The sequence below is a fragment of the Halichoerus grypus genome, chromosome 9 (assembly GCF_964656455.1).
Source record: "Halichoerus grypus chromosome 9, mHalGry1.hap1.1, whole genome shotgun sequence".
Taxonomy (NCBI): Eukaryota; Metazoa; Chordata; class Mammalia; order Carnivora; family Phocidae; genus Halichoerus; species Halichoerus grypus.
The window spans coordinates 81,772,524-81,799,900 of record NC_135720.1 but is presented as its reverse complement, the minus strand read 5'-3'; the positions used below and the strand labels follow the sequence as shown (position 1 = coordinate 81,799,900).

At 39.7% G+C, this 27,377-nt stretch overlaps 1 protein-coding gene and 1 long non-coding RNA gene across 6 annotated transcripts in view; one reads left to right on the top strand and one right to left on the bottom strand.

Moving 5' to 3' along the window:
- Window positions 1-4,789, top strand: part of LOC118519962 (uncharacterized) — a 73,582-nt gene extending 68,793 nt beyond the window's left edge. The window contains exon 7 of the long non-coding RNA XR_013441218.1: window positions 4,751-4,789. This is a non-coding gene — a long non-coding RNA (uncharacterized LOC118519962). The remainder of the gene's footprint in view (window positions 1-4,750) is intronic.
- The window catches only part of SLC17A5 (solute carrier family 17 member 5), a 49,234-nt gene extending 24,720 nt beyond the window's left edge, over window positions 1-24,514 (bottom strand). Inside the window, exons 1-8 of one of the 5 annotated variants that reach the window (XM_078055092.1) lie at window positions 24,320-24,514; window positions 17,674-17,694; window positions 16,687-16,883; window positions 14,726-14,959; window positions 10,788-10,875; window positions 8,432-8,518; window positions 6,281-6,399; window positions 1,142-1,300 (exon numbers count right to left, since the gene is read on the bottom strand). In XM_078055092.1, the coding sequence (XP_077911218.1) occupies window positions 1,142-1,300; window positions 6,281-6,399; window positions 8,432-8,518; window positions 10,788-10,875; window positions 14,726-14,959; window positions 16,687-16,883; window positions 17,674-17,694; window positions 24,320-24,413 (999 nt within the window). In that variant the 5' untranslated portion in view covers window positions 24,414-24,514. The remainder of the gene's footprint in view (window positions 1-1,141; window positions 1,301-6,280; window positions 6,400-8,431; window positions 8,519-10,787; window positions 10,876-14,725; window positions 14,960-16,686; window positions 16,884-17,673; window positions 17,695-24,319) is intronic. The other 4 variants (XM_078055094.1, XM_078055093.1, XM_078055095.1 and 1 more) reach the window with 4 other exon arrangements.
- Between the last annotated feature and the right edge of the window lie 2,863 nt (window positions 24,515-27,377).

Below are 27,377 nucleotides of genomic sequence, written 5' to 3'. Positions count from 1 at the left end.
CTTTTAGTATTTTACAACTAAGGTAGTGTTTTACAAAAAAGGTAGAACGATATTTTATCAGTGGTATTTAAATCTGGTAATAATTCCATTAACCATCATGAATGGTACAAACCAACAAAATCTGTTGATATTTTAAATTTAAGTGTGCTTAAGAAAAGATTCAGTTTTTTTCATCATAGTTTTGTGGTCCTCTATATTCAGATGCTGTATGCTTCTATTTCTACTTCTGTAGCTAAGATTTTTATTTCTTTCTCGTATTGAGCTGAGTAATTTCTTCTTTAAAGTTTATTCTATTTAGATTTCTGCAGAGCAGGATCACGTCTATCATTATTTGTGACAGAATCCTACACATGAATAAACTGAAGCAAATAGAGAAGTGAAATTTCTGATCTTGGTCTTGTTCCCTGATGGGATAAGACTGATAATTCATCAGTTACTGAAATTTTCCACTTAAGGTTCAAATGTTAAAAACTCTCCTAACAACCTAAAACTACCTTCTGCAAACTACTATGAATCTTCAAAATTGGGGACCTGGGTGGCTCAGTCGTTAAGTGTCTGCCTTCGGCTCAGGTCATGATCCCAGCGTCCTGGGATCGAGTCCCACATCGGGCTCCCTGCTCAGCGGGGAGTCTGCTTCTCCCTCTGCCCCTCCCCGCCGCTCATGCTCACTTGCTGGGATCATGACCTGAACCAAAGGCAGACGCTTAACACCCAGGCATCCCAGGAAGCCCTTCTCATACAGCTTTGCAATTATAGCTTGCCAGCGCCTGAATAACGCTGCAGAGAGCTGCACGGGAACCTCATGTCTCCCAAGTTCCCTCTCAGCTGCCAGCAGAGTCCCACCACCAGCCCTTTGACAGGTACGCTTCAATTTGTCATCTGCTATTCTGGGATGTTACTAGGGCCTACTAAGACCTTTCCGGTTAAGGGGGATACCAGCCAAAAGATGCCTTGAATCAAGAACACACACTGAACAAAGAAGGTGCAACTGTGAAGCAAAAAGAGCAGTCTCTAGAATTCAGTAGGTGACTGTAAAATCGAAGATACAAAATGACTGAATTTTATATAGATAAAAACAAATCCTGGGTGTAGTTTAAAAATGTATTCTTTATATAAGAAGGAGATGATTATTTTTTCTTACCTCTTGAACATTGAACCTTAGGATCTCCTTCATGTAAGTAGGCAATAACGTCAATAAAGTATAAAAAGTCCAGTTGTAAGAAAAATGTGCAACTACAATAGCCCAAAGAGGCAGTGATTTTAGCATGGGTATCCATGGCACTGACTTCTGTGAAGAAAGCTAAAAAAAATAACAGGCACAATGAGTATATGCTACGTTTATATCTGTACCTTATCAGCCAAACTTCCATCTAGAACACATTACCAGCCTTGATTAGTAAATTCCAGGAGTTTTTTTTTCGGGGGGGTAAAGATTTATTTATTTTATTTAATTTATTTATTTTATTTAATTTTTTTTTAAAGATTTTTTTATTTGACAGAGAGAGGCACAGCGAGAGAGGGAACATAAGCAGGGGGAGTGGGAGAGGGAGAAGCAGGCCTCCCACGGAGCAGGAGGCCCAATGTGGGGCTCGATCCCAGGACCCCAGGTTCATGACCTGAGCCGAAGGCAGACGCTTAACCCACTGAGCCACCCAGGCGCCCCAGATTTATTTATTTTAGAGAGAGAGAGCACGAGCAGGGGAAGGGGGAAAGAGAGAGAAGCAGATGTCCCACTGAGTGTGAAGCCCAATGCGGGGTCGATCTCACAACCTTGAGATCATGACCCCAAGATCATGATCTGAGCTGAAATCAAGACTTACACATTTCACTGACTGAGTCACCCGGGTGCCCCAGTAAATTCCAGAGTTTTTTTTTTTTTTTTTTAAAGATTTTATTTATTTATTTAAGACAGAGAGAATGAGAGAGAGAGAGCACATGAGAGGGGGGAGGGTCAGAGGGTGAAGCAGGCTCCCTGCCGAGCAGGGAGCCCGATGCGGGACTCGATCCAGGGACTCCAGGATCATGACCTGAGCCGAAGGCAGTCGCTTAACCAACTGAGCCACCCAGGCGCCCTAAATTCCAGAGTTTTAAACCAACTCTTTCAAAATATTAAACAGCAATAGAGAGTCCATGATTCAGGTTGAAAGAAAAAAACAGAAATGTAATCTTATAACTCCTTATGAATGTCAGAATTCACCTGCAGTATTAATTTCTCCATCTATAAAATAGAGAATAGTTTCATAATAAAAATCAGAGGTTGACATAAGGGCAAAGGAATGAGACTGGAAGTCCTGTTAGAATTCCTATTTCACTGTCCAATCTTTACTCAATTACAATGACTTATATGAAGGGTGCAATAGAGGTTTGTTTATGCAGCATCTGGAAAAACGGTCTTCAAAGTAGGTGTAAGCACCCAAGGGGGATGTAAGATGACCCCTTGCTGTATGGAAGGACATTTTAGAACTTCTTTTTTTTTTTTTTAAAGATTTTATTTCTTTGTCAGAGGGAGAGAGAGCACGAGCAGGGGGAGCGGCGGGCAGAGGGAGAAGGAGGCTCCCCGCTGAGCAAGGAGCCTGATGCGGGACTTGATCCCAGGACCAGAGCCGAAGGCATCCCCATTTTAGAATTTCTATCTACACTCACTTTTATTCTAAAAAAGAGAAACTAGGGCGCCTGGGTGGCTCAGATGGTTAAGCGTCTGCCTTTGGCTCAGGTCACGATCCCAGGGTCCTGGGATCGAGCCCCTCATCGGGCTCCCTGCTCCTTGGGAGCCTGCTTCTCCCTCTGCCTCTCTCTCTCTCTCTCTGTCTCTCATGAATAAATAAATAAAATCTTTAGTAAAAAAAAAAAAAAAATAAATAAATAAGAGAAACTAAACTCCATTAATATTTAATAACTAGGTTGGCCCTGGAGCATGTTGGACAGTCACATATGGTATCATCTCCCCAGTTCGAAGGGGTCAATGGCGTCCTCACTTGTCGGCTTGCTCACTACAAGACTACAACATAGTACAGTTTACACCCACCTTCTTAAGTGGGTTTATGGATTTTATTAGCCAGCTTTAGTGAAAACAAATCTATAAAATTGACAGTATCTTCAAAAGATTCTACCAGAGAAAGTCATGGAAGAGAATTCTAATAAGGCAGGTACATGGAAGAGAATTCTAATAAGGCAGGTACAGAGGAACACTAAGACAATAGTGGAACTGACACTTTTGCTCATCAGTCCTTTGTCAGCTACCTCACCAAGGAGAGTCATGGTAGGCTTATCAAATACAACATATTCAACTCCGCTCCCATTAAACATTATTATTACTAATTTTTAAGTGATAAAAAGGTTTTTCCTATTAAAATTTCAAATTCATGTACATACTGTTTATTTCATTTTATTTTATTTTATTTTTTTTTAAGATTTTATTTATTTGACAGAGAGAGAGATAGCGAGAGCAGGAACACAAGCAGGGGGAGTGGGAGAGGGAGAAGCAGGCTTCCCGCCGAGCAGGGAGCCCGATGTGGGGCTCGATCCCGGGACCCTGGGATCATGACCTGAGCCGAAGGCAGACGCTTAACGACTGAGCCACCCAGGCGCCCTGTTTATTTCATTTTATTTACTCTTTAAAAAAATCTATTTTTAGACATGTTTTATAATACATATAAGTACAGTAGTACATGTAGATAACCATGAACAAATATACATATATTCAGAGTGTTAGTCCCCACCTTTTTATTGATGCATGATTAAGAAGCCTGAATCCACTAGCCTGGAGCATCAGATTATTACATTTCGTATACACTGAGGCGTTACGGTTTCTTTCTCAAAAGCTAACAGAGCAATCTATGTTTCTGCTTCCAAGGTTCATGGTTATTTCAAAGAGGGGAAGAACTATTATTAACCTTCTTGTGGCTTTTTTCCCTAGGAACTTTTTATCTGACGCGGTAGATACACTCTTGTGTTCTCCACTCTGTATCAAAGATGTAGGGGATTTGGGGGAAGAGAAGGAGAGGGAACATTTATTTTTATATAGAAGCATATATCATATTGAAATTATGTTCACCCATGTCTGTCTCCCTCTGGAGATCACAGGTACCACAGGAACCCTGTCTTGTTCATTTTCTTTCTCGTATTAATTTTTAAGTCCTCAGTACCTGACAAAGAACCTAGGACATGGTAATTCTCAAAAAACGTTTGAAGAATGAATTAAGTACAGCGGATACTGCACATTTCTTAGATGCAAGATTTAAAGGTGGAGCTTCATGTAATTTTATGACATTTCTTTTCTTTTTTTTAAAGTAAATTCTCTGCCCAACATGGGGCTCAAACTTACAACCCTGAGATCAAGAGTCACATGCTCTACCAACTGAGCCAGCCAGGCACCTTTATTTTATGACATCTTTAACCACAGCATCATCTGGTTTAAGAGTGTGGTTTGGAATTCTATGAAACGTAATCCTCCTATAACTCCTCTTGCTTCTGAATATTCTATTTTCTGAAGCATATGGAAAAACAAATTAACCTTAAGTTTGGATAGAGGACAGCTTTAGACACATATCAAGGTAGAGAAAAAAAGCTTTAAAAAAAAATCTAAATAAACTAAAAGGTTTCATAAGTCCATAAAAATAATGATAAAAATGAAGTATTGAAATAAGTAAGCTGTTGACCGTCAATGCTGAGGAAATGTGACAAGATGAATCAAGTTTTATATGGCAAGATCTGCTCACAATGCATTAAATTATTTTTATCTGTTCCTTAGGGAAAAAAATGGGGGATTCATTTGATTAACATCTCAGAGGACACCAAGATCTCAAAGTAACTTTATTTATTATATTGTGATTTCTTCTGAGTTTTTGCCAACCTTAAGACCAAGAGGTGCCATATTTCTTAAAGTTCAGCCGCTTATAGAGCAGCAAAATTTAAAAACTTAAAAAGAAAGGTGAATGAGTAAGTATTTAATTGCTGCCTTGTTATACTATATATAAAAACTGAAAATATCAATAACAACTTAATGGGTAAGAAAAGTTTTATATAAAATATTTTGTTCTTAAACTAATAAAGTAATTATGAAGGCATTAAAATGCTAAACAAGACTGTATATATTTTAATTTTTCCTGACTTTTCATGTTCTTCTTTTATTCCCTCCAAAAGACAAATATTTTGTTTCCATGACTTGGAAGATTTACTGTATTAAATTATGACAGACTTTTATTTCTGGCATGCTAAATCTAGCTTTAATAACATAAATTTTTTTCCAAGGATCTACTCTAGAGGAACAAATAGGTAGGTGTATGTCATATTATATATCATAACAAATGTGCTGTCTTCCTTATTAAATCACACTCATTTAAAATACATATAAGGGGTTCGGGGAGGGGAAAAAAGAAAAGAGAAAAATAAATAAATAAAATGCAGATAAAAACACTAGTTTTCTAACAACTAACATTTTATTTTCTATTAATTAAGAAGACAAATTTAAGACTTACTGATAACCATTACTCTAGAAGGTTTAGAGCAACTTATAGGGGCACCTGGCTGGCTCAGTTGGTAGAGCATGCACCTCTTGATCTCAGGATTGTGGGTCTGAGTCCCACATTGGGTGTAGAGATTACTTTAAAAAAATAAAAATTAAAGTGACTTATAAAAGTAACTTTTTCCATTAATTTAATCTTGAAAGAATTGGAATTTCTCACATAAAACAAACCAATACTTCATTTATTTCATTTGCCTGCACTCTACTTTGCCCAGAACATGCATAATAGAAATATCTCTTTAAAAAATTGGTACCTCAAATCTGAAGGAAAAAAGGTTCTGAAGCTGTTTTATTTTTTTTAATATTTATTTATTTATTTATTTATTTATTTATTTATTTATTTATTTATTCATTCGAGACACAGAGATAGAGCATGAGCAGGGGGAGAGGCAGAGGGAGAGGGAGAAGCAGGCTCCCCGCTGAGCCAGGAGCCTGACGCAGGGCTCGATCCCAAGACCCCGGGATCATGAACTGAGCCGAATGCAGACGCTCAACCATCACCCAGGCGCCCCCTGAAGTTGTTTTAAAAATGTGCCAAGGTCCATACCTGATTTTTTTTTTTTTAAGATTTTATTTATTTATTTGACAGAAAGAGACACAGCGAGAGAGGGAAACAAGCAGGGGGAGTGGGAGAGGGAGAAGCAGGCTTCCCGCTGAGCAGGGAGCCCGATGCGGGGCTCAATCCCAGGACCCTGGGATCACGACCTGAGCCGAAGGCAGACGCTTAACGACTGAGCCACCCAGGCGCCCCCATACCTGATTTTTTAATGATGAAAGAATATATTCTTTTTCATGGCGGGAGATTGTCTTGTGAGTTTCTGGCGTTTCACTAACTAAAAAGATCCATAAAATAAACCAAATGATGCCAACTATACCTTAAAATAAGAAAATAAGTTAAATAAAATTAGAATGCACCAACAACTTTTACATGTCTTGAAAAAGTTATGTAATTATTAATTATCAACATAAAATTGGTTTCAGCTTAGTGTTGATTTTAAGTTCCACTCATAATTTCCTAATGGGATATTTGCTATCTGCATTATTTCCTATCAGTTTTGAATAGAACAACTTTAACCACATGACTCTGCCTATCAGAGTCTATCAGACAAATATTTAAAAAAAAAATTTCCACAATCTATTATTTCCACAGATATCTGTTTTCACTCATTGATTCGTTTTTTGTTTAGATTGCAGATGTATTTTCTGCATGAAATGTCTACGTGGCAATCTAATTTATTAAAAGCATGTATCAAATCCATCAAAATCCTTGAGGAGAACACAAGCAGCAACCTCTTCCACTTCAGCCACAGCAACTTCTTCCTAGAAACATCGCCAAAGGCAAGGGAAGCAAGGGCAAAAATGAACTATTGGGCCTTCATCAAGATAAAAAGCTTTTGCACAGCAAAGGAAACAGTCAACAAGACCAAAAGACAACTGACAGAATGGGAGAAGATATTTGCAAATGACATATCAGATAAAGGGCTAGTATCCAAAATCTATAAAGAACTTATCAAACTCAACACCCAGAGAACAAATAATCCAATCAAGAAACGGGCAGAAGACATGAACAGACATTTCTGCAAAGAAGACGTTGAAATGGCCAACAGACACATGAAAAAGTGCTCAACATCACTCGGCATCAGGGAAATCCAAATCAAAACCTCAATGAGATACCACCTCACACCAGTCAGAATGGCTAAAATTAACAAGTAAACGACAGATGTTGGTGAGGATTCGGAGAAAGGGAACTATCCTACACTGTTGGTGGGAATGCAAGCTGGTGCAGCCACTCTGGAAAACAGTATGGAGGTTCCTAAAAAGGTTGAAAATAGAGCTACTGTATGACCCAGCAATTGCACTACTGGTATTTACCCCAAGGATACAAATGTAGGGATCTGAAGGGGTATGTGCACCCCGATGTTTATAGCAGCAATGTCCCCAATAGCCAAACTATGGAAAGATCCTAAACGTCCATCAACAGATGAATGGATAAAGAAGATGTGGTATACACACACACACACACACACACACACACACACACACACACACACACACACACAGAGGAATATTATGCAGCCATCAAAAAGTGAAATCTTGCCATTTGCAACAACGTGGATGGAACTAGAGGGTATTATGCTAAGTGAAATAAGTCAATCAGAGAAAGACAAATATCATATGATCTCACTGATATGAGGAATTTGAGAAACAAGACAGAGGATCATAGGGGAAGGGAGGGAAAAATGAAACAAGACGAAACCAGAGAGGGAGACAAACCATAAGAGACTCTTAATCTCAGGAAACAAACTGAGGGTTGCTGGAGTGGAGGGGGGTGGGAGGGATGGGGTGGCTGGGTGATGGACATTGGGGAGGGTATGTGCTATGGTGAGTGCTGTGAATTGTGTAAGACTGATGAATCACAGACCTGTACCCCTGAAACAAATAATACGTTATATGTTAATAAAAAAAATAAAAAAAATAAAAGCATGTATCATCCTGCTAGTGAGATTGAGAAATGAAAGGTCCTGGGACTGAATAAAAAGAGAAAAAGATTAAAGTTACCAAGTGAGGGCATCCTACTTTGCTTGAGAAAAAATCTTCTCAAAATATAAATTTTTATAATAACCAACACTGTAATTTTTGATAGTGAGTATGGCATTAAAGTCTTGGATTCAACAGCAGTTTCTATTGAGAAATATTCCAAAATTAACATCACATCATAACTCAACTAGATCATTTTAACTATATAAAGTTAAGAAATAGATTATCAGTAAGTATTTTAGAACTTTGTGGTTTAGGAGTTGGCAACTTCAGTTATTAGGAATATATACTTTTAACCAAGTATTATACTACTATTACATTTTGGATTTGTTACATTATGATTTAAGTTAAATTTTTGAGAAAACTTACCAAAAAGGTAGAAAACATAAGTCCAATCCATATAGAAACAAATTATTCCAGAAAGAGGAAGAGAAATTACTGTCCCAAGCTGTGCTCCTAGAACAACAATAAAGACTTTGTAAACTTTCTAGAGAGATGAACAAAGAGGGGATAGGTCTACTGCTTAAGGAAGATGGGTAACAGATTCTCTCAAGGAATCATTTGCTAGAAAACCCACAATATGTAAAACATACACATTAATTTGTAATTACACTGGTTACAACTATGTAGCTATTGATGAATTAGAATGCATCAATCAATATAGGACCCATTATAATATGAGCTAGTAAATGCCACATTAGTAGTACATGTGTTAGAAATTCAGGTGTTTGGGGAAAGGTTCAAAGATCTAAGGCTGATAAACATAACGTACTGCAGTACAATTGATGAGATAAGAATGAAGCTTTTAGTAATCTAATTTGCCCAAAATATATTACAAATGATTGATTCAGATAAATAAATAATGTAATTCATTTTTAAAAAAGATTTTATTTATTTGAGAGAGAGAGCAGTAGAGGGAGAGGGAGAAGCAGGCTCCCCACAGAGCAGGGAGCCTGATGCGGGACTCGATCTCAGGACCCCAAGATCATGACCTGAGCCGAAGGCAGACGCTTAACTGACTGAGCCACTCAGGTGCTCCATAATGAAATTCATTTTAATCACCAAATAGAAGACAACTTAGTAGGTCGAGTGGCAGTTAAAATAATTAGATATTGTTTCTGGTGTCAAGTTTTAGAGGAGATAAAAATAAACAAATAATTATTACGTGTTAGAAAGTGTTAAGTGTCACAGAGCAATGTGGAAGTTCAAATATGGGACAGATGACCTCTGACTCCCAGAGGTCAGGAAAAGATATAAGAAGCAGCAATAGACTTTGAAAGATGGGTAAGATTTTTGTCCCATAGAGGCAGATGTAATAGGACAAGTAAAGGAATGAAGTAGGGAAGCAGAGAGTGGGTTTGGGAACTTTGCTTGGGTGAAGGAAAGGAACAGAAGATAAAGGCTGGAAAAATAGGTTGGATAGTAACTGAATATCTACTCCACTTCAGGCACTATGTGCTAGGGATTAGGCTAGCTGAAATGAAGTGGTGAAGACTGTAAAGAATCTTGACCCCAGTTCTAGCTTAGGCTTCACTCAATAGGTAAAGGGGAACAATAGCTAGTACCTGCTCATGAACTTGTATCGGATTTCTCATGTTGACCTTTACATAGCTGTAAGAACCATCTTCTTAAAATGTAAATTGGATCATGTCTCTCTCTTGATTAAACACCTCTGATGTCTCCTCATTGTATTTTGGAAAAAAAAAAACAACAACTACATTTCTTCCTGTGGCTCTAAGGCCTGATATAATCTGGCTCTTGTCTATTTCTCCAACCTCATCTTATGCCATTCTCCCCTTTATTCATTAAGTTCTAGCCACCCACAGTGGTTTTTCATTTCCTTGAACTCTTATGTTATTTCCTGCCTGAGAGCCCTTGTACATGCTGTTCTGGTTGGCTGGAATGCTCCTCCTTCTGCTCTTTGCATGACTGGTTCATTTTTATCCTGCAGATTTTAGCTTAAAGGTGACCACAGAGAGGTCTTTCTCAACCACTGTATTTAAAAGCAGTCAGGTCCAAAAGTATTCATTCGGTGTGTGATCTGGTAAAATTATAATTCACATATAAAGCTCATGCTATCTCACCTATTGATTAAAATGATGGCAAATAAATGCATAGAAAAAAGATGTATGAAGAGATGATTGTCTAATGATATGCTCATTAGACAATCAGATTAGAAATCACAATTTAAGGACAAAAGTGTTCAATTTTTCAGCTATTGGACCTTAAAAAAAAACAAACCATAGCATTCTTTATATGAACGTCTGAACAAGCAACATGTTTTGAAATAAATGATGGCGGGGTGCCTGGGTGGCTCAGTTGGTTAAGCGACTGCCTTCGGCTCAGATCATGATCCTGGAGTCCCGGGATCGAGTCCCACATCGGGCTCCCTGCTCGGTGGGGAGTCTGCTTCTCCCTCTGACCTTCCCCCCTCTCATGCTCTCTCTCTCTCTCTCTAATAAATAAATAAATAAAAAATCTTTAAAAAAAAAGAAATAAATGATGGCAGTGGAGAAAATGACATGAGTCAACTAAGCCACATTGCTATATGTTGTTGAGCTGAAGAGAAAATTTAATAATAAAATTATACCTCCAAAACTTGATTTTCACCCAAAGGAGGCATCTGACATCATTCTGGTGTGAAGCCTTTTTTTTTTTTTTTAATCTAAGGCTGATATATACATAACAAATTGTAGCAAAATTTTTACAAGAATAGTTGTCTCACCTGCATATGAAATGCTAAGAAGCTTGCTTCTTTCAAGAGGGGGAGCCCAAGAAGACCACATGGCATGCATAGCTGGAAATGTAACACCCTGAGGAGGGGAAAAAGATATTTCTGCTGAAATACAAGGTAGTTTTTTTTTTAAGATTCTATTTATTTATTTGACAGAGAGAGACACAGCTAGAGAGGGAACACAAGCGGGGGCAATGGGAGAAGGAGAAGCAGGCTTTCCGCGGAACAGGGAGCCCCCAGGACCCTGGGATCATGACCTGAGCCAAGGGCAGACGCTTAACAGCTGAGCCACCAGGGCGCCCCAAGGTAGTTTTGTTAATGTTTTAATTCAGTTGAGTCTTTTGTTGTAAGAGAAATTTTTTTAAAGTTTTTTTTAGAGTTTGGTGGTTTTTTTGTTTTTTGTTTTTTTTAGATTTTGCTTATTTATTTGTCAGAGAGAGAGAGAGACAGCAAGCCCACAAGCAGGGGGAGGGGCAGAGGGAGAAGCAGGCTCCCCACTGAGCAAGGAGCCCAATGCGGGATTTGATCCCAGGAGCTTGGGATCATGACCTGAGCCAAAGGCAGATGCTTAACCGACTGAGCCACCCAGGTGTCCCTGTAAGAGAAATTTCTGGATAAGAACCAAACTAGAATTGGGTTCCATGAGGTGAGATGTTTACACAGTGCTGAGTAAAAGTACCTTATAGTGAAGTACTTCCAAAATCTGAACAAAGATTTGTGGGTTCTGTCAGCTGGTTTGAGGACTACAAGGTAAGGATTTACAATAAATCTAAAAGAATACACTGCATGATGACATAAAGGAATCTCTCTCAAGGTCAATTTTACTCATTCACTTTATTAATAGCCTGAATGAAATGGGAATATTACTACCAATATATAACTTAAAAAAATGCTGAGCTAATACTTTGGGATACTGGAAGAAAATTCAAATTGACTTTAATAAGAAAAATTGTCCTTCAAAAACCTGATGAATTCAATTAGAGTGTTTATAGTCTTTTTTTTTTTTTTTTCCTTTTCTTGGTGATAGCTAGCTTAGTAAATGTCAATTACTGATAGGAAGAGTCAACGGAGCTGTGGAGGCAGGAGGGTCACAGAGACTTGGGAGAGGAGGAGATGCCAGAGGAGAGGTGGGAGGGAATAGATTTTGGTGGATTCAAAGCAGTGGACTCACAGCTGTCTTTGGCTACTCACTAACTGTGCAGCCTAACAAAGATTAGTTAACCTCCTTGAACTTCAGTTTTTTTATCTGTAAAGCAAAGATAATACTCCCTATCTCACATGATTGTTGTAAAGCTAAAGGGTAGCTAGTGCTATTATTAATGGAGACAAGAATAAATGCTTTGACACTTTGTATCTTCTGCTGATTCCTTTAAAAAAAAAAAAGGAAGAAGAAGAAGAAAGAAAGAAAGAAATACCAACGGAGGGCAAAAATGATTTAGGCAGGGGCAACTGGGTGGCTCAGTTGGTTAATGGTCCAACTCTTGATTTTGGCTTAGGTCATGATCTCAGGGTCGTGAGATGGAGCCCTGCACTGGGCTCCACACTTGGTGGGAAGTCTACTTGAGATTTTCTTTCTCCCTCTGCCCCCCTGCTGAGCTCTCTCTCACTCTCCCAAATAAATATATAAAATTTTTTTTTAAAGATTTTATTTATTTATTTTTGAGAGAGCGAGAGAGACCATAGAGGCAGAGGGAGAGGGAGAAGCAGACTCCCCAATGAGCAGAGAGCCTGATGCGGGGCTCGATCCCAGGACCCCAGGATCATGACCTGAGCCAAAGGCAGATGCTCAACCGACTGAGCTACCCAGGCGCCCCTAAATAAATAAAATCTTAAAAAAATTATTTAGGCAGCATTGCAAGTTGATAAGAATCTGTATCATGGGACATCCACAGGATGAATCATTACAGAATAAAGATTAAGGTGTTGGGAAATATGCACAGAGGTTATGTTGTGAAAAAATTTATTATAAAACCCTAGGGATCATGTAGATATATTTATGGTGAATCAGATGCTAGAGATGAAAGATGCTGACCTAAGTTTATGGATGAGGCAATGTACATGTGACACATACTGGAGGAACAGAGAAAGATAAAAGAAGAATAAACACAACTTAACTTCTATTCAGAAGTAACACAGTTACTTGAGATAGCAGTAGTAAGATAATATACTATAATGCTATATTAGTGGCATAAACCAACAGGAAGCTAATATATGGGAATACATTCAGCAAGGAGATTCAATATCTGGATCAGAGAAAATATACTACAATTAAGTATATTTTACTTATGTCATAAGAGGAACCTGGTAATAAGGGAGTAATTTTTATTTTGTAGTCAAAAGAGTTTATTTAGTACATCTCTATTTGATAAGAACAAAATAAGAATGCTCGGATGAGTGATCAAAGCTTAAAAAAAAAAGTAGTACTTGGCAATTTCCAAAGTATTCTAGCAATCATTATCACATCTGAGCTGTGACTGAGGATGGGGCAGGTATTTTAGTCCCAATTTTAAAAATGATGGAACTGAGGTCTAGAGATTTATGTAAGGTTTCACCATTAGATACAGGGGAGTTATTACTCAAACTCTGATCTTATGACTCCGGTCAGTGTTTTTCCAGCACAGCATGATACATTGCTACCTAACATAAGCTTAATGCTATAAACCAAACCCAGAGGACAACAATTTGCTTGGGTTACAGGAATGTTAAGAGCAAAATTAACCTATGTCTCAGTTTCAAAGGTAAAGCTCAAAGTCAGAAACAAAAAGAGATCACTATTTAAAGATAGAGATACTGGGAGCACCTGGGTGGCACAGTCGGTTGAACGTCCAACTCCTGATTCCAGCTCAGGTCATGATCTCAGGGTCGTGGGATCAAGCCCCGTGTTGGGCTCTGTGCTGGGCATGGAGCCTGCTTAAGATTCTCTCTCTCTCTCCCTCCCTCTGTCCCACCTCCCTGCCTCTCTTTCTTTCCCTCTCTAAAATAAATAAATAAATAAATAAATAAATGAATGAAATCATATTATGAAATGCAAAAGAGAAGTGGGAAGGAAAAGAAAGATAAGGAATTAAAATTTTCGAGTGATAAAAATCTTAGGAGGGAGGAAAAAAAGACAAAAATTGATAACAATTCCCAAAGCAGCAGAAAGGTCAGAAGAATCACAAAAGTAAAGAAAGATAGTTATATAAAATGATAAATTATTTGTCTCTAAGCTAGGGAACCAGAAAAAAGAACAAAGAGGAAGCTCTATGAATAACAACACATCTAAAGTAAAACAAGGCAACTTGACAATCCATTGTGTAAAATGTGTTTTAGATCTGGGCAATCAATGATAAGGCAGAGATAAACTGTGGCCAAGTTCCAAAGGTAAGGATGGTCTGTCCATCTTAACCGTTTTAACAGTGGTTTATTTTCTTATCTCCTGAAGTAGGAGTGAGTAGGAGGAGGGGCTGTGAAGTGTCCCCTGGAAAATGTTTTCTCTGATCTTTTAGCAAATCTTCCATTTTCTGCATGCTCCCATTAGAGAACTCATTGACCTCACTGATATGCAATCTACTCAGGTTATTTTCTAGTTAATCATTTTTCTTTTCTTTTCTTTTTTTTTTAAAGAATATTATTTATTTATTTGAGAGAGGGAGAGCACGAGAGGGGGCAAGGCGGAGAGGCAGAGGGAGAAGGAGACTCCCAGCCAAGCAGGGAGCCCGATGCGGGACTCCATCCCAGGACCTTGAGATCATGACCTGAGCTGAAGGCAGATGCTTAACTGACTGAGCCACCCAGGCACCCCAATGATCTTTCTAATTAAAAAATAAATCCCTATTATCTTCCGATGTCAATTTTTGGTTTATATTCATACCAAAGAATGATATCTTTAAGAAGACAAGAAAGTGATACAGGGTAAGAGGAAAAATAAAAGAGAGAAAAAAAATTACCTCTCCCAGTCCTTCTAGTGCCCTGAGTACAATGAGGGCTCCAACTCCAAAATCTGCAGCAATGGGAGTGAACAGGGTGAAGACAGCAGTGCCAAGGATCCCAAATCCTAGCAGCAGTTTCCCCCCCACTTTGCTCGCAATATATCCTCCAGGAATCTGGGTGATGATGTAGCCATAAAAAAAGGAACCGAGAATCCATCCTTGAGTTTCTGCATCCCACTGGTACCTTTTACCCTATAAAGAGTAGGAGGAAAAAACAACAACAACAACATTTTAAGACCTTGACTAAATAGCTCCTTTGTCTAATTGGCAGGTTAGTACATATAAATGTAATTTTGAACCACTGTTTTAGACGGAAGAACTTGCAAACTTTCTATCAGGTAGGTGAGTCACCACAGCATAGGCATGCAATTTCTAGAAGTGAATGGAAAATAATTGAAAGCCATAAATTTCAAGAAGGCCTGTTATTTTATGAAACTAGACTATAGGATGAGTTGTAGAGGCTTTGTAATGATCATAACTAAGAAAGCTCAAAAAAGAGGCACAGACTTAATCCAGAAATTCTACCAAACAGAATATTGTAGTGGCTGAACTAGGCTTTGGAGCCATGGCTGGGTTCAAGCCTAGCTCTATTACTTACTGGATTTGCGGTCTGGGAAGATTAAATGAAAAAGGCCTGACACACACTTAATGTTGGTTATTAGTATGCACAAATATAGATCATTAATATCTCCCTGGTTCAGAACAAGTACTTGCACAAGCATATTAAACAAGACAAAAGAGCAAGAATTTAAACCAAGCCATAGACTCCATGTGAGTAGGAGATGTCTTTTAATTAGTAGCAGTACATAGTAAGGTCATAATGAAGATTTAGTGACTCATCTGAATATCTGACATCTTTAATTCACATAGTTGTATCACTGAGCCAATGTGTCAAGAACCATCTCAGGATTTCTTTTTACTGCTGATATAAGGCAGATGAAGATAACTAGCTAGATCAACAAAAGCATTTGCCAAAAGGAAAGATACAAAGCACCCCTCTAATTACCCTTATTTGAAGTACCAATTTGTGGCTTATCTGTAGAATTCTTGGACCTCATGAACCGTCCAGCAGTTATAAGTCACAGGTTGAAGTAGGGAAAGTGGGTGATGTGTGCTCAAATATGTATTCAGCAACGTTATTAAAGTCAAATAAAAAATTATTTTGGTACGTCATTATTTTGTATGTTTGGTTGTTTGGGCAGAAACCCTCTTCTGAGCTTGGATGCTCTTGTGTATAAACGGCAGAGGAGACTAACCCAAGTGTGATCTGGCTCCTTTGTGAGCGCTGAAAATGGATGAAGATATAGTCATAAAAAGGACACCAGCCTTTTCTCCTTCTCTATCTCCCCATGTCATAAGCAAAACAAAATATTTAATGTATGTAAAACTCAATTATGAACAAATGATGAACACATACTTATCAATTCCACTATAACATGAAGCAGGCAAAGTGACTCAAGCAGCTTATGTTAGGCATGTATAAACTTTGGAAAATAACGTCCTAAGAAATTGACCTGATTCTTCAGCCTGCAGATGACCTAAGCTCTCTTGCAACCATAACCTTTTAAGTAAAATAGCTATTGCAGAATAGTCCCATAAAAACTATTCAGCAACATCAAAAACAATCAAATTTCCTGGTATGCTAAACAGGTTTTTCCAAATTATCTTCAAGGATGGTTGGTATGTTTATAGAGGAAACTGAGAAACTACTTTTCAGACAGATCAAAGTGTATTACACCAAGAAGCAGTAGCTGTAGTTACCTTACTGTTCAACCAGTTCCTGAAAAAAGCACAAAAGAAAAAGATTCAGAGCTTCCATGCATAAAGTGTTTGTGGTTTCTGTAGGATGAAGAAAGACCTTTCAATATTTTTACTTGGATGTATTTAAGGATTAAGATTGTTTAAAAAGTAGCACTTACCGTTTGATTGTGAAGAACTTTTATGGGAGCAGAATGCTCTGCACACTCCTTAGAAGTTCTGTTATCTGCTAAAGTTGTATTTGAATCTACCATATCCACTAACGCAACACTCAGATTCACACGTAATGCATAGAGAACGAAGAAACCAAAAAAAGCCAAAACTGCTAAGTTGTAGCGAGCAGAGCAGCACGCTGGAGCTGAAACAGATATTGGGAGACAGGTTTCAGTAGAATGACTTAGATGATATTGTCTAAATTACTGAAAAGGTTACTTTTTAGAAGTACACAAATTAATGAATCATGAATAGTTTTCTGAGAATATTTTCAGATTAAGCATATCTAAAAACATTTATCAAAGAGAATTTGTCTTCGGTAGCTGTAGTTTTGATAAACATTTAACACGTGAGAGCCTGAACTGTAAGACAGTTTCTTAAAACATGAAGGCAATAGCTTTATCAACTTTGCTCAGAAAAATCTTCATTACAGGGGCGCCTGGGTGGTTCAGTCGGTTAAGCATCTGACTCTTGATTTTGGCTCAGGTCACGATCTCAGGATTGTGAGACTGAGCCCCATGTTGACTCTGCACTGGGCGCAGAGCCCGCCTGAGATTCTCTCTTCCCCTCCCTCTGCCCCTCCCCCTCCCCTTACCCCACCTCCCTCCCCCCCCCCCCCCCCCCCCCGCTTGTGTGCACATGCGTTCTTGCTCTCTCTCTCTAAAAAAAAGAAAAATCTCCATTACAGAGTCAAAACTGAATCCCTAATCCCTGTCAGTTGACAAAGATTCAAGAAAAACAGTTAAGGGGTTTAATGGTACATTACTTCTGAAAAACTATCTAAAATATGGCCAATCAGTACTAGAGTACTGACTACAGCAAAGCACCGAAACTGTGGACTATGGATTAGTAGCCATCTCACTGTAAGTGTAGCACGGCACGAAAAGTTTCCTGCCAAGGCTAGCGTATGAAACCCCTCTTGATAAATTTCTTACCTTGAAAAGTATCCTCGGAGGCTGGGTTTGAATCAGAAGCCATGATTAATACTTAAGGCCCTCCTAAACTAAATGTATTTAAGAATCCAGAAGCAAACTTGCAGAATCTATGACAGTTGCAGCATCTGTGACAGTTGCTCAGTTGAACATGCTTAAAGGGCCCACATTTAAAAAAAGTAAGCAAGTGAATGTAACACAGGGATTAAAAAAAAAAGGGAAGGCGGAATTGGTTGGAGGAACCAATGAAAGATCATGTGAGAGGAGGCGTTTTGATCTATTTTTTACTTTAATTACAGGCGTATGCACATTATTTGGTCTTTTTCTTCTTTTGCTGAGTTGCAGAATCGGAGAGGGGACAGGAATTTAGGAAGTTAAGGTTGATTGGTCCCTTAGTGACAGAGAAAGAGAGTGGCTAATCCAGGGTTTTACACCTGTAAATTTGGCAAACACTGAGTGTTTGCTAAATAGCTGTCGAAAGACACGAATGTCTATTTTACTTGGTAATGACAATCTAAAGTTAAATACATATGCATGAATATATGTATGCTTTTATTTGGTAATGACCTACTAACTCTCTATATGTGTGTGTGTTTCCCCTGCTCAGGAATCCTGGTGCTTTCATTGACCCAACCTCAAGCAACAGTACGTTTTTCAGAGTACAAAGGTCTTAGTACTGATTCAGACTGAAGCATTAGTGAATATGGCACAGCTCTACTTAGGGATATATTAACGTATTATGATCCACCTCACTTTTCGAGGAGCCCTCACACACTTAACAACTGCAATCAATTTTTCCTCTGTGCAGGATTTACATCATTTACCAGAGAACTTGTCATGCGGCATTCTCGACTCCTTTTGGAGGAGTACAGCTATTAGAATTATGGCACCACTGCCATAGTGAGATCTTGACCTGTGAGAACTGTATTTCTAAGGCTCCATTTGTGCTGTCTCTGTTAACTGAATCTAGATACATTTGCTTTCTGTTCCAACCATATGGGCTGCTGTCTAGTTAAGAGACTTTTGGATAGTGTGAGGCGTGTTTTCTTTATCATCGCTCTGTGTGGGAGAGTAATACACAGAAGTCTGGATGGTGGACTCATAATCTTGCCAAATTTGGACAACCAAAGTGTGTTACTTGGAGTAACTTGGAACAAGAAAACTCCAGATACATGTACTGTGTGCTTTGCCAAGGTACTATTGACAGAGTTCATTATCTATTTCAGCAGAGGAATGACAGTAGGTCATTTATGGTTTCAAGAGCTTCTTTGGTTGCCGTGTGGAGATTACAAAGGGGGAGGAGTGTGAATGGTAGTGGAAGATGTAGACTCAGAAAGATCATTTATGGGACTATTGTTTTCCCGGGAAACGGGCAGGTCCTTTTTTTTTTTTTTTTTTAAGATTTTATTTATTCATTTGAGACAGATACACAAAGAGAGAGAGCATGAGCAGGGGAGAGGCAGAAGGAGAGGGAGAAGCACTGAGCAAGGAGGAGCCCGGGGGCTCAAACCAGGACCCATGAGATCAAGACCTGAGCTGAAATCAAGTGTCAGATGCTTGACTGACTGAGCCACCCAGGCACCCCAGAAATGGGCAGATTTGAGATAAATTTAAAAACAGAACTGACAGGCCTTGCCTACCTATTAGATGTGGGAGTAAGTGAAAGGGAGGGATAAAGTTACTAGTAATTCAATTTACTAGTCTAGACAACTTTATTTTATGCCATTCTGACCTGTAATGTTATTACTTCTCTCTATCCTATTTGTAGTTACCTTATTTTACTGTAATCAGCTTCTCCCCATGAGATGCTTCATTGGACTGTGATTATACCTTACCCTATGAAGATGTGGGGCAAGCAGCTTGATATTACTTGAAAAACTGACCTAGAAGTTATGGGTCAGGCAATTTTAACTTTTTGGGGCACAGTCAATAATCAGAAAATAAAAAGCCAACACAGATGTCACAAAGTATATAGCTATGACGCTGTAAGAGATATTAAAAATATATGGTCACTACTTTATAAAAATGGCTGTTGCTTAAGAATCAGTCAGAAAAATTTTATTTCAAAAAAGCATGGTGTTAAGACAAAATGTGCCAGTGAATCTGGATAATGTTTGAAATTGGTCCAACAAAAGAATGCTTGCATTATGAAGACAGAGAACATCCATCAAGCATCCGTCACACTGAAATCAAGTTCAAAGCAAAATCATGCTTGCATAACGAACAGCACCCATCAAAACAAACATCAGCTTCTAAAATATGGTTTAAATTTAGGAATGTGGAGTGGGTGTAGTTGAAAGAACACAGGCTAATTTAGAGAGAAGCAGACCTGGGAATGAATCTCAGTCCTGAATCTCACTGGCCATGTGTCTTTGGGGGAAGTTACTTAATAGTTTTCATTCTCAGGGCACCTGGGTGGCTCAGTGGGTTGAGCGTACATCTGACTCTTGGTTTCGGCTCAGGTCATGATTTCGGGGTCCTGGGATCGAGCCCCGCATCGGGCTCCCTGCTCAGCACACAGTCTGCTTATCCCTCTCCCTCTGCTCTTCCCCCTACTCGCGTCCTCTCTTTCTCTTTCAAATAAACAAATAAGTAAAATCTTAAAAAAATAGTTTTCATTCTCAGGTTTCTTGGCTCTAAAATGAGGCAAACAATAACCACCTCACTGGGTTGTGTGTAGATTAAATGAAATACTCTAGGGCAGTTATGATAAGCACTCAGCAAAAATGAATTCCTTTCCTGTTCACCCTGGAGAAATTTATACCAATAAGATAAAATACTACTATATATGTATGTAACAAGGGGCAAAGGAGTCACATTAAACTGCTTGTGTGTGTGTATGTGTGGGGTGGGGGTCAGGGAAGGCCTCTTGGAGAAAGAACATTTATATAGAGTCTTCATCAATGAGTAGGAAGTCACCAGGCATTGAGAGTAGAGGGGTAATTGTCTGGAAGCATCATCCATGTGGAATAAGGAAGAGTCACTCTCATCAATTAGCACAGGGCAAGAGAAAATAATCACCCCTTGAGGCAGCAGTGAGGAGTGAGAATGATATGCCCAGAAGGCCAGGTTTCTGTTGAAGCAATGATGTGGTGGAGGGAAGGCTGGTGAAAACCCTAGAATGCAGGGTATTTATTCATTGTGGAAGGGTTTGGCAGTGGGGAGGAGAAAGGAGTACTGAATAGTGAGGGGCTGAGACTGAGGTGGAAAATCCATGGTTAGGAGCACTGACCCACACAGATGATGATTTTTCCTAGAGGAGGGTGGGCACTGGACATAGTGAGCCCCCTTGGCCCAGGAATTGCATTAAAAAAGACTTCCTACTGGGGCGCCTGGCTGGCTCAGTTGGTATAGCATGTGACTCTTTTTTTTTTTTTTTTAAGATTTTATTTATTTGCGAGAGAGAGAACGAGAGACAGAGAGCATGAGAGGGAGTGAGAGGGAGGAGGGTCAGAGGGAGAAGCAGACTCCCTGCTGAGCAGGGAGCCCGATGTGGGACTCAATCCCAGGACTCCAGGATCATGACCTGAGCTGAAGGCAGTTAGCATGTGACTCTTGATCTCTGTTGTGAATTCGAGCCCCATGTTGGGCATAGAGATTACTTAAAAAAAAAAAAAATCTTCCAAAAAAGAAAAATGATTTCTTATCTAACATGAATACAATATGTTTTGTGTTTAAAAAGGGTAATATTCAGGGCGCCTGGGTGGCTCAGTTGGTTAAGCGACTGCCTTTGGCCCGGGATCAAGTCGCGCATCGGGCTCCCTGCTCAGCAGGGAGTCTGCTTCTCCCTCTGACCGTACCCCCTCTTGTGTGCGCTCTCTCTCAAATAAATAAATAAAAAAAATAAAAATCTTTTTAAAAAGAAAGGGTAATATTCAACTAGTCTTACTCTGTCTTATGGATAATTAGTTCCTGATAGATCCTTATGTATTCTTAGCTCCCAAATTAATACCCGTTTATGTGAAAACACCAAATTCCCTTAAAATGGATTCAGTTACTATTGTGATATGACCAAATGATCCAATGATCCAAGGCCATTTGCCTTTGTTCTGTAATGTGGTTGCTCTCTACCAGCACTCCGAATCTTATATTTAAGACTATATTCACACAAGAAGTGTATTTGTGAAACTCAATGCTTGTGTAACTGAATCCTGAATGTAACATCCCCAACAGAGTAGTAGAGGCAAAACCCCAAACAAACAAAACACCCCATCAATGAAAACAAAGCACAGAATGACCTATATTACAAGCTAGAAATCACAAGTTCCGATACAGTGTGACCATGAAGAATGGGGACCTCATTTTGCCATGCCCAGCTTCTCTGAGGAATGCAAAATCTAAATGGCCTTCGTTGAAAATAATGATAATAATAATAATAGTAATAGTAACTAACATTTACTATGTGCCAAACTCTTCTAAGCACTTCCTATTAGCTCATTTAATCCTCACAATAACCCTGTAAATTAGGTATATTATTTTCCCTGATTTATTGATAAGGAAAGTACAGAGAGCTTAGGTAATTGCTAAAGCTCACACACCTAGTTAGTAGAGCTGGGTTTGGCAGTTAGGGACTCTGGCTTCAAATCTATGCTCTGTTTTTAAACACAAAGAAATGTCTTAGAAGCCCTACAGTTGATTTTTTTCCTAACACAAATGAGTACATTTTTGGTGCAACAGTATTTTGAAAATCCACTTAATCAAATGCAAGACACATGTCATTCATTCAAAAGCAAACCTTCAACTGGTATAAAGTGTGAGGAATGAAGAATTTTTATGTGTGGGAGGGGAAGCTTTGCTCTTCCTTGCTTAGTTCCCTCCCTTCCTCCTACCTAAATTAGGCAGAAAAATCTATAGACTTCCTATTGTTTATCAGTGTTGAGCCAGCCTTCTCCCATCATTTTGGTGTGCATTTCTGAAATCGACCAGGCTGAGTAAAAGCAAATGCTTGAGGGGCAACCATAGTTGGGTTACTGAAAATTCCATCATATTACATCAACCTGAGAGGCATTAATTCTTAACACTAAAGAAATATATCTTAAGTTTAGCTCTTAGTAAAGAAACATAAAACCATGTCCTCGTATTCACCATGGAATGGGGAACTCTCAAATTTGTAATGGATCAAGTAAAAACGATTAAGCATTTTTCAAATAGGAATTTCTCAAATGTAACACAAATGTGGCTACATGCTGCAACCTTTGGGAATGTAATCTCTGTGGCCCTTGGTTGTCTATGTATAAAATGATGCACCACCAGAGGGTGGTTAGTTTCTAAGGTCTTTTTACTACTGTAAAATGTTACCACTGACATTTTGTTGGCCTTTCTCTCCTGAAAAATCAAAACTATACACTTAGGCATGGATGAAGTACAGCTATATATATTTTCTCAACTGCAACAGAATATGGTAGTCTCTAGGGAATATCTTGATGGCATTTGTTTCTGTATTTCCATACTAGATTATTTTACAGAAGATTTTAGAAATCTAACAGTGTATGCCACAGAAAAAGCTCAGTTTATGGAACTAAGTCCAACTTCCAGGTCTAACGTCACTGGTACAGTATTTACACTGAGCGTCCTCTAAAATAAGCTCCCAGCTGCCGGATGGAGCTCTTAGGTTGCCACATCTACTGCCACCATCTGGTAATGTTAAAAACAAAAAAGATACCACAGGACGATCCTGTTCTTGGTCAGGAAAAGTCAAATTTCTAATTCAACTGTTTCTCATGCACACATCTTTGAAACTATAGAATGCGTACAAATGGATTTATTCTTTAGTTTTAATTACTTTAAAGAAGTTACATTTATAAAAGTATTAAATAGCAATATATTTTAATTTCTCCAAATTCAGGGAAGATACGTTGTGAAGTACTTCCTTTTCTATTTGTTGCAAGACCTTTGGCAAATTATCTTAGAACTTTATAGATATCTTGAAGATATTACCTTGAAGATATTATCTTGAAGATAACTGTTTTCTAACTTAAATCGTAGACCTGCTACGATGTAACCATAGACTACCATACGGAAAAAAAAATTCAAGATATTCGCTGGCTTATGCAATAGTTTTCCTCCACATACACACAAATTTAATTAACCTCAGTCCTCCTCGGTCTCAGCTCCTCGCCCAAGGCGCTACCAGATTACATGCCGGCGGGCGGCAGTTGAGGAAACCTGGCGGTGACAGAAAGAGCTAGCAGCTCCGTCCAACCCTTTGCCCACCGATCTGCAGGTTTTTCTCCCAGTTTGCTCTTACTCCGGGTCTTCCGCTCGGCCCTTTGCCCATTGATTCACAGGTTCTCCTACAATACATTCTAACATGGGGTTCCCCGCTCGATATCATCGAGAATTGCCAGGAGCCCAGAGCGGGCAGCGCCCAGCTGCTCCCGCCCAGACCCCGCGGAGCTGCACCTGCCGAGGCCCCACCCAAGCCTCCAGCCCGGCCCGGCCTCACGGTCCCCGCCAGACCCCAGAACGGCTTTTGGGCACCGGGGCAGACGGGGGCTAAGCGGGGCCCTGAACGGACTCCCCTCCTCGAGTTCCCTCGCGCCTTCGCTTCCCTTCCTCAAGACCCCTCACGCCTAAGCAGCTCTGGTCCCATCGGCCAAGGGCGCGGGTATCCTGGCCACCCCCGCCCTGGGACAGCTCCGCTTCTCACCGGCTTCAACCCGCGGGGTGCTCTGCAGGAGGGGCGTCCTATCTGAGCCCTCCTCGCCATCGCTCGAGGCCAGGCCCCCAATCGGGGACCTCATGACGCCTCCGAAAAGCAGGACTGCGATACCGGCAGAAAGGAGAGCGGGGGCCGGACAGCCGAAGGCCCGGGCCGCGCTGGCGGGGCGGGGTGGCGCCGCTGGCACCGCCCCTCGGCGTTCTGTCACCGCGGTCCCGCCTAGAGGCGGCCGCACCGACTCCGCCCCCGCCGCCATCTTAGGTTCGGGCAACTGTGGAGGGGTTGGGCGGGGCAAGGCAGAATTCGGGGCGTTGTGGCCTGGTGGGGCGCGGTGGGAGTTGAGTTATCTCGCCCCTTGGGTTCTGGGCATGCCAGATCGCCGTCGTTCTGAGGAACAACGCTCTCCCCTCTTGTGCTCCCTTCTAAAGCGTAGGGGCTGCCCCTCCGGGATGAGTGGGACCCTGGAGGCGGCTGCGAGGACTTAAATCGCGCATAATTAAGGGGAGGGCTGGGATCGAAGTTGGGAAGTGGATGGTGTGTATTTGACGTTAATTTATCAATAGTAAATTGTCATGAATATTAGCAATCCTGGTACTATCTACCCGTGGCAGCCATATTGTCCCTAAAGTAGTTTTTGCGAAGGAAAAACACTAAATGGAAACATACTGTTCAGTCCTAGGAAATCGCTGATTTTGTGGGTCAAAAAAGCCACTATTGTCATTTTCATATGCTTCAACCTATAGAGTAATCTGTGTGTAATGTCTCCCCAGGTCTAGTTCGAATAGTAACTTCTGGCATGTGCTGCCTGAGAAAGAGGAAAATGTACAGTCTCTCTTGGGAGGGTTGGGGGATGGGGCAGTGGGAACGGGACAGATGTGGGCCTGCAGTCCTGACGCCAGACTTCAGTTTGGCTGTTATCGTGAGTAATAGAGACCTGGAGATAGGAAAAATAAGATGTGGTAGATGCCCTTGGGGAGCTCATTGTAGCTGGGAAGACTCACAGGACAGTAATTTAAAAAAACCGGGTCAGAAGCTTGCTGAGGTCCACGTGGGAACAAATGGGAGGGTTACCCTCACCCAGCACGGAGAGTGGAGATTTCTGAAGGCATCCCTCACTTCCGGATCAATAAATGCTAGGAGAGTTATCAAGTTAAAACAACAACAAATCAAGCCTAGTTTCTGAGTTAGTGAAATTACCATGTATATTTTAAGCTCTTTAAGGAGGGATTCTGGCCCTTTAGGAGTCTTCTACAGCAATGCCACTTAAACTTGAATATGCGTGAAATCACCCAGCAGATCTTTTCAAAATGCAGGTTCTGATTTATCAGGTCTGGCATTGACAACCCGGAGGGTGTTTTTGGACGAGGTTAACAGAACTCTTCCATAATGTGGGTTGAATTTATTCAGTCTAAGGCCTGAATAGAACAAAAGACCCCCTCCCCAACCAAGGGGGAGTTGTCCAGCGACTGCCTTTAGACTTGATTTGCAACCACGTGCTCTCCTGGGTCTTTGGGCCACCCAGGTGTCCCAAGAGGATTTTTTTTTTTTAAAGCATAAGATGATACCTTTTTTTGCCCTTACTTCTGGCATTTACTTCCTGATGGCTCACTACCATAGAAGATTGTTGTTGACATTATTATTTTTTGGTTAATAATTCTTTGCTTTACCAACAATCTAAAACAATGCTGTGCAATAGAAATATGGTGAAAGCTACATATATAATTTAAAATTTCTAGTAGCAATATTAAAACTTGAAAAACAAACAAAAAAAGGTGAAATGAATTTTATAATATATATTAATTAACACATAATATAAAATTTTATCAATTCAACATCTAATCAATATAAAACTATTAGTGGGATGTGTTACATTCTTTTTCCAGTACTAAATCTTCAATACCTCTGTGTATTTTGCACTTACAGCACGTCATCATTAGGACCAGCTATGTTTCAAGTGTTCAATTACCACATGTGGCGGTGGGCTACCATATTGGACGACACAGCTCTAGACCATGGGAAGGTTTATTTCTCTTCCCCAGAATCCTGTATTTGGATGGAAAAAAAAAGCATGTGGGTAGAGTGCCAAGTTCGAAAGATTCTAGCTGTTTTCCTCCTCCATAAAATGAAGATAATAGTAGAAACAACCTCAAAGGGTTTTTGTAAGGATTAAATAATGTAATGCATGTAAATCACAGTACATGGTAGGTAGTAAGTCTCAATATATGTTAGCTATTGTAATTTTTTTTAAAGATACTTCAAATTTTAAAGTTCTTTTTTTTAAAGATTTTATTCATTTATTTGAAAGAGAGCACAAGCAGGGGGAATGGCAGGCAGAGGGAGAAGCAGGCTCCCCGCTGAGCAAGGAGCCCGATGCGGGCCTCAATTCCAGGACCCTGGGATCATGACCTGAGCTGAAGGCAGACGCTTAACCGACTGAGTCACCCAGATGCCCCAGCTATTGTAATTTTTATTGTTAAGTTTGTTTTGCAAAATGAGCTTACCCATGTTAGGAACTCCCTTTTGATTTTCATTATACCTCTTTTAAAATACATATCACATTCTATTTGGAATTATGTAGTTAATAGTTGGCTATGTAACTGTCTTGGTTCCCTTTTATGACTTTGGGTTTCCTAGGCCCTGGGACCAAGTCTTATTTATCTTTGCAGGCTGAGCAGTTCCTAGCATTGGTTCTTTCACTGTGCTTATCATGTTTCACAGTGTCTTATCATGTTGGCCTTGGTGAGACTACTAAGGTGAGAATTTCAAATAGACAGGAATATATAGGGAGTAAAAACCTGAATGGAAGGACAAATATTTGAATCACTAGATTTGGAAATATTAAAACTAATAATGGAATTTTTGGATGAACAATGTGATCCTACAAAATCATCCTTTCTTTATCCTAGATTTTTCTCTAAAATAAAAAATCAGAAATTATAATGATTATTGAGCTATAATGGTTATTGAGATATTTTATTCAATTTTTTTTTTTTTGCCAAACTTGACAGTTAATCACCTGAGAATTGATTTCTGTGGATTAATTTAT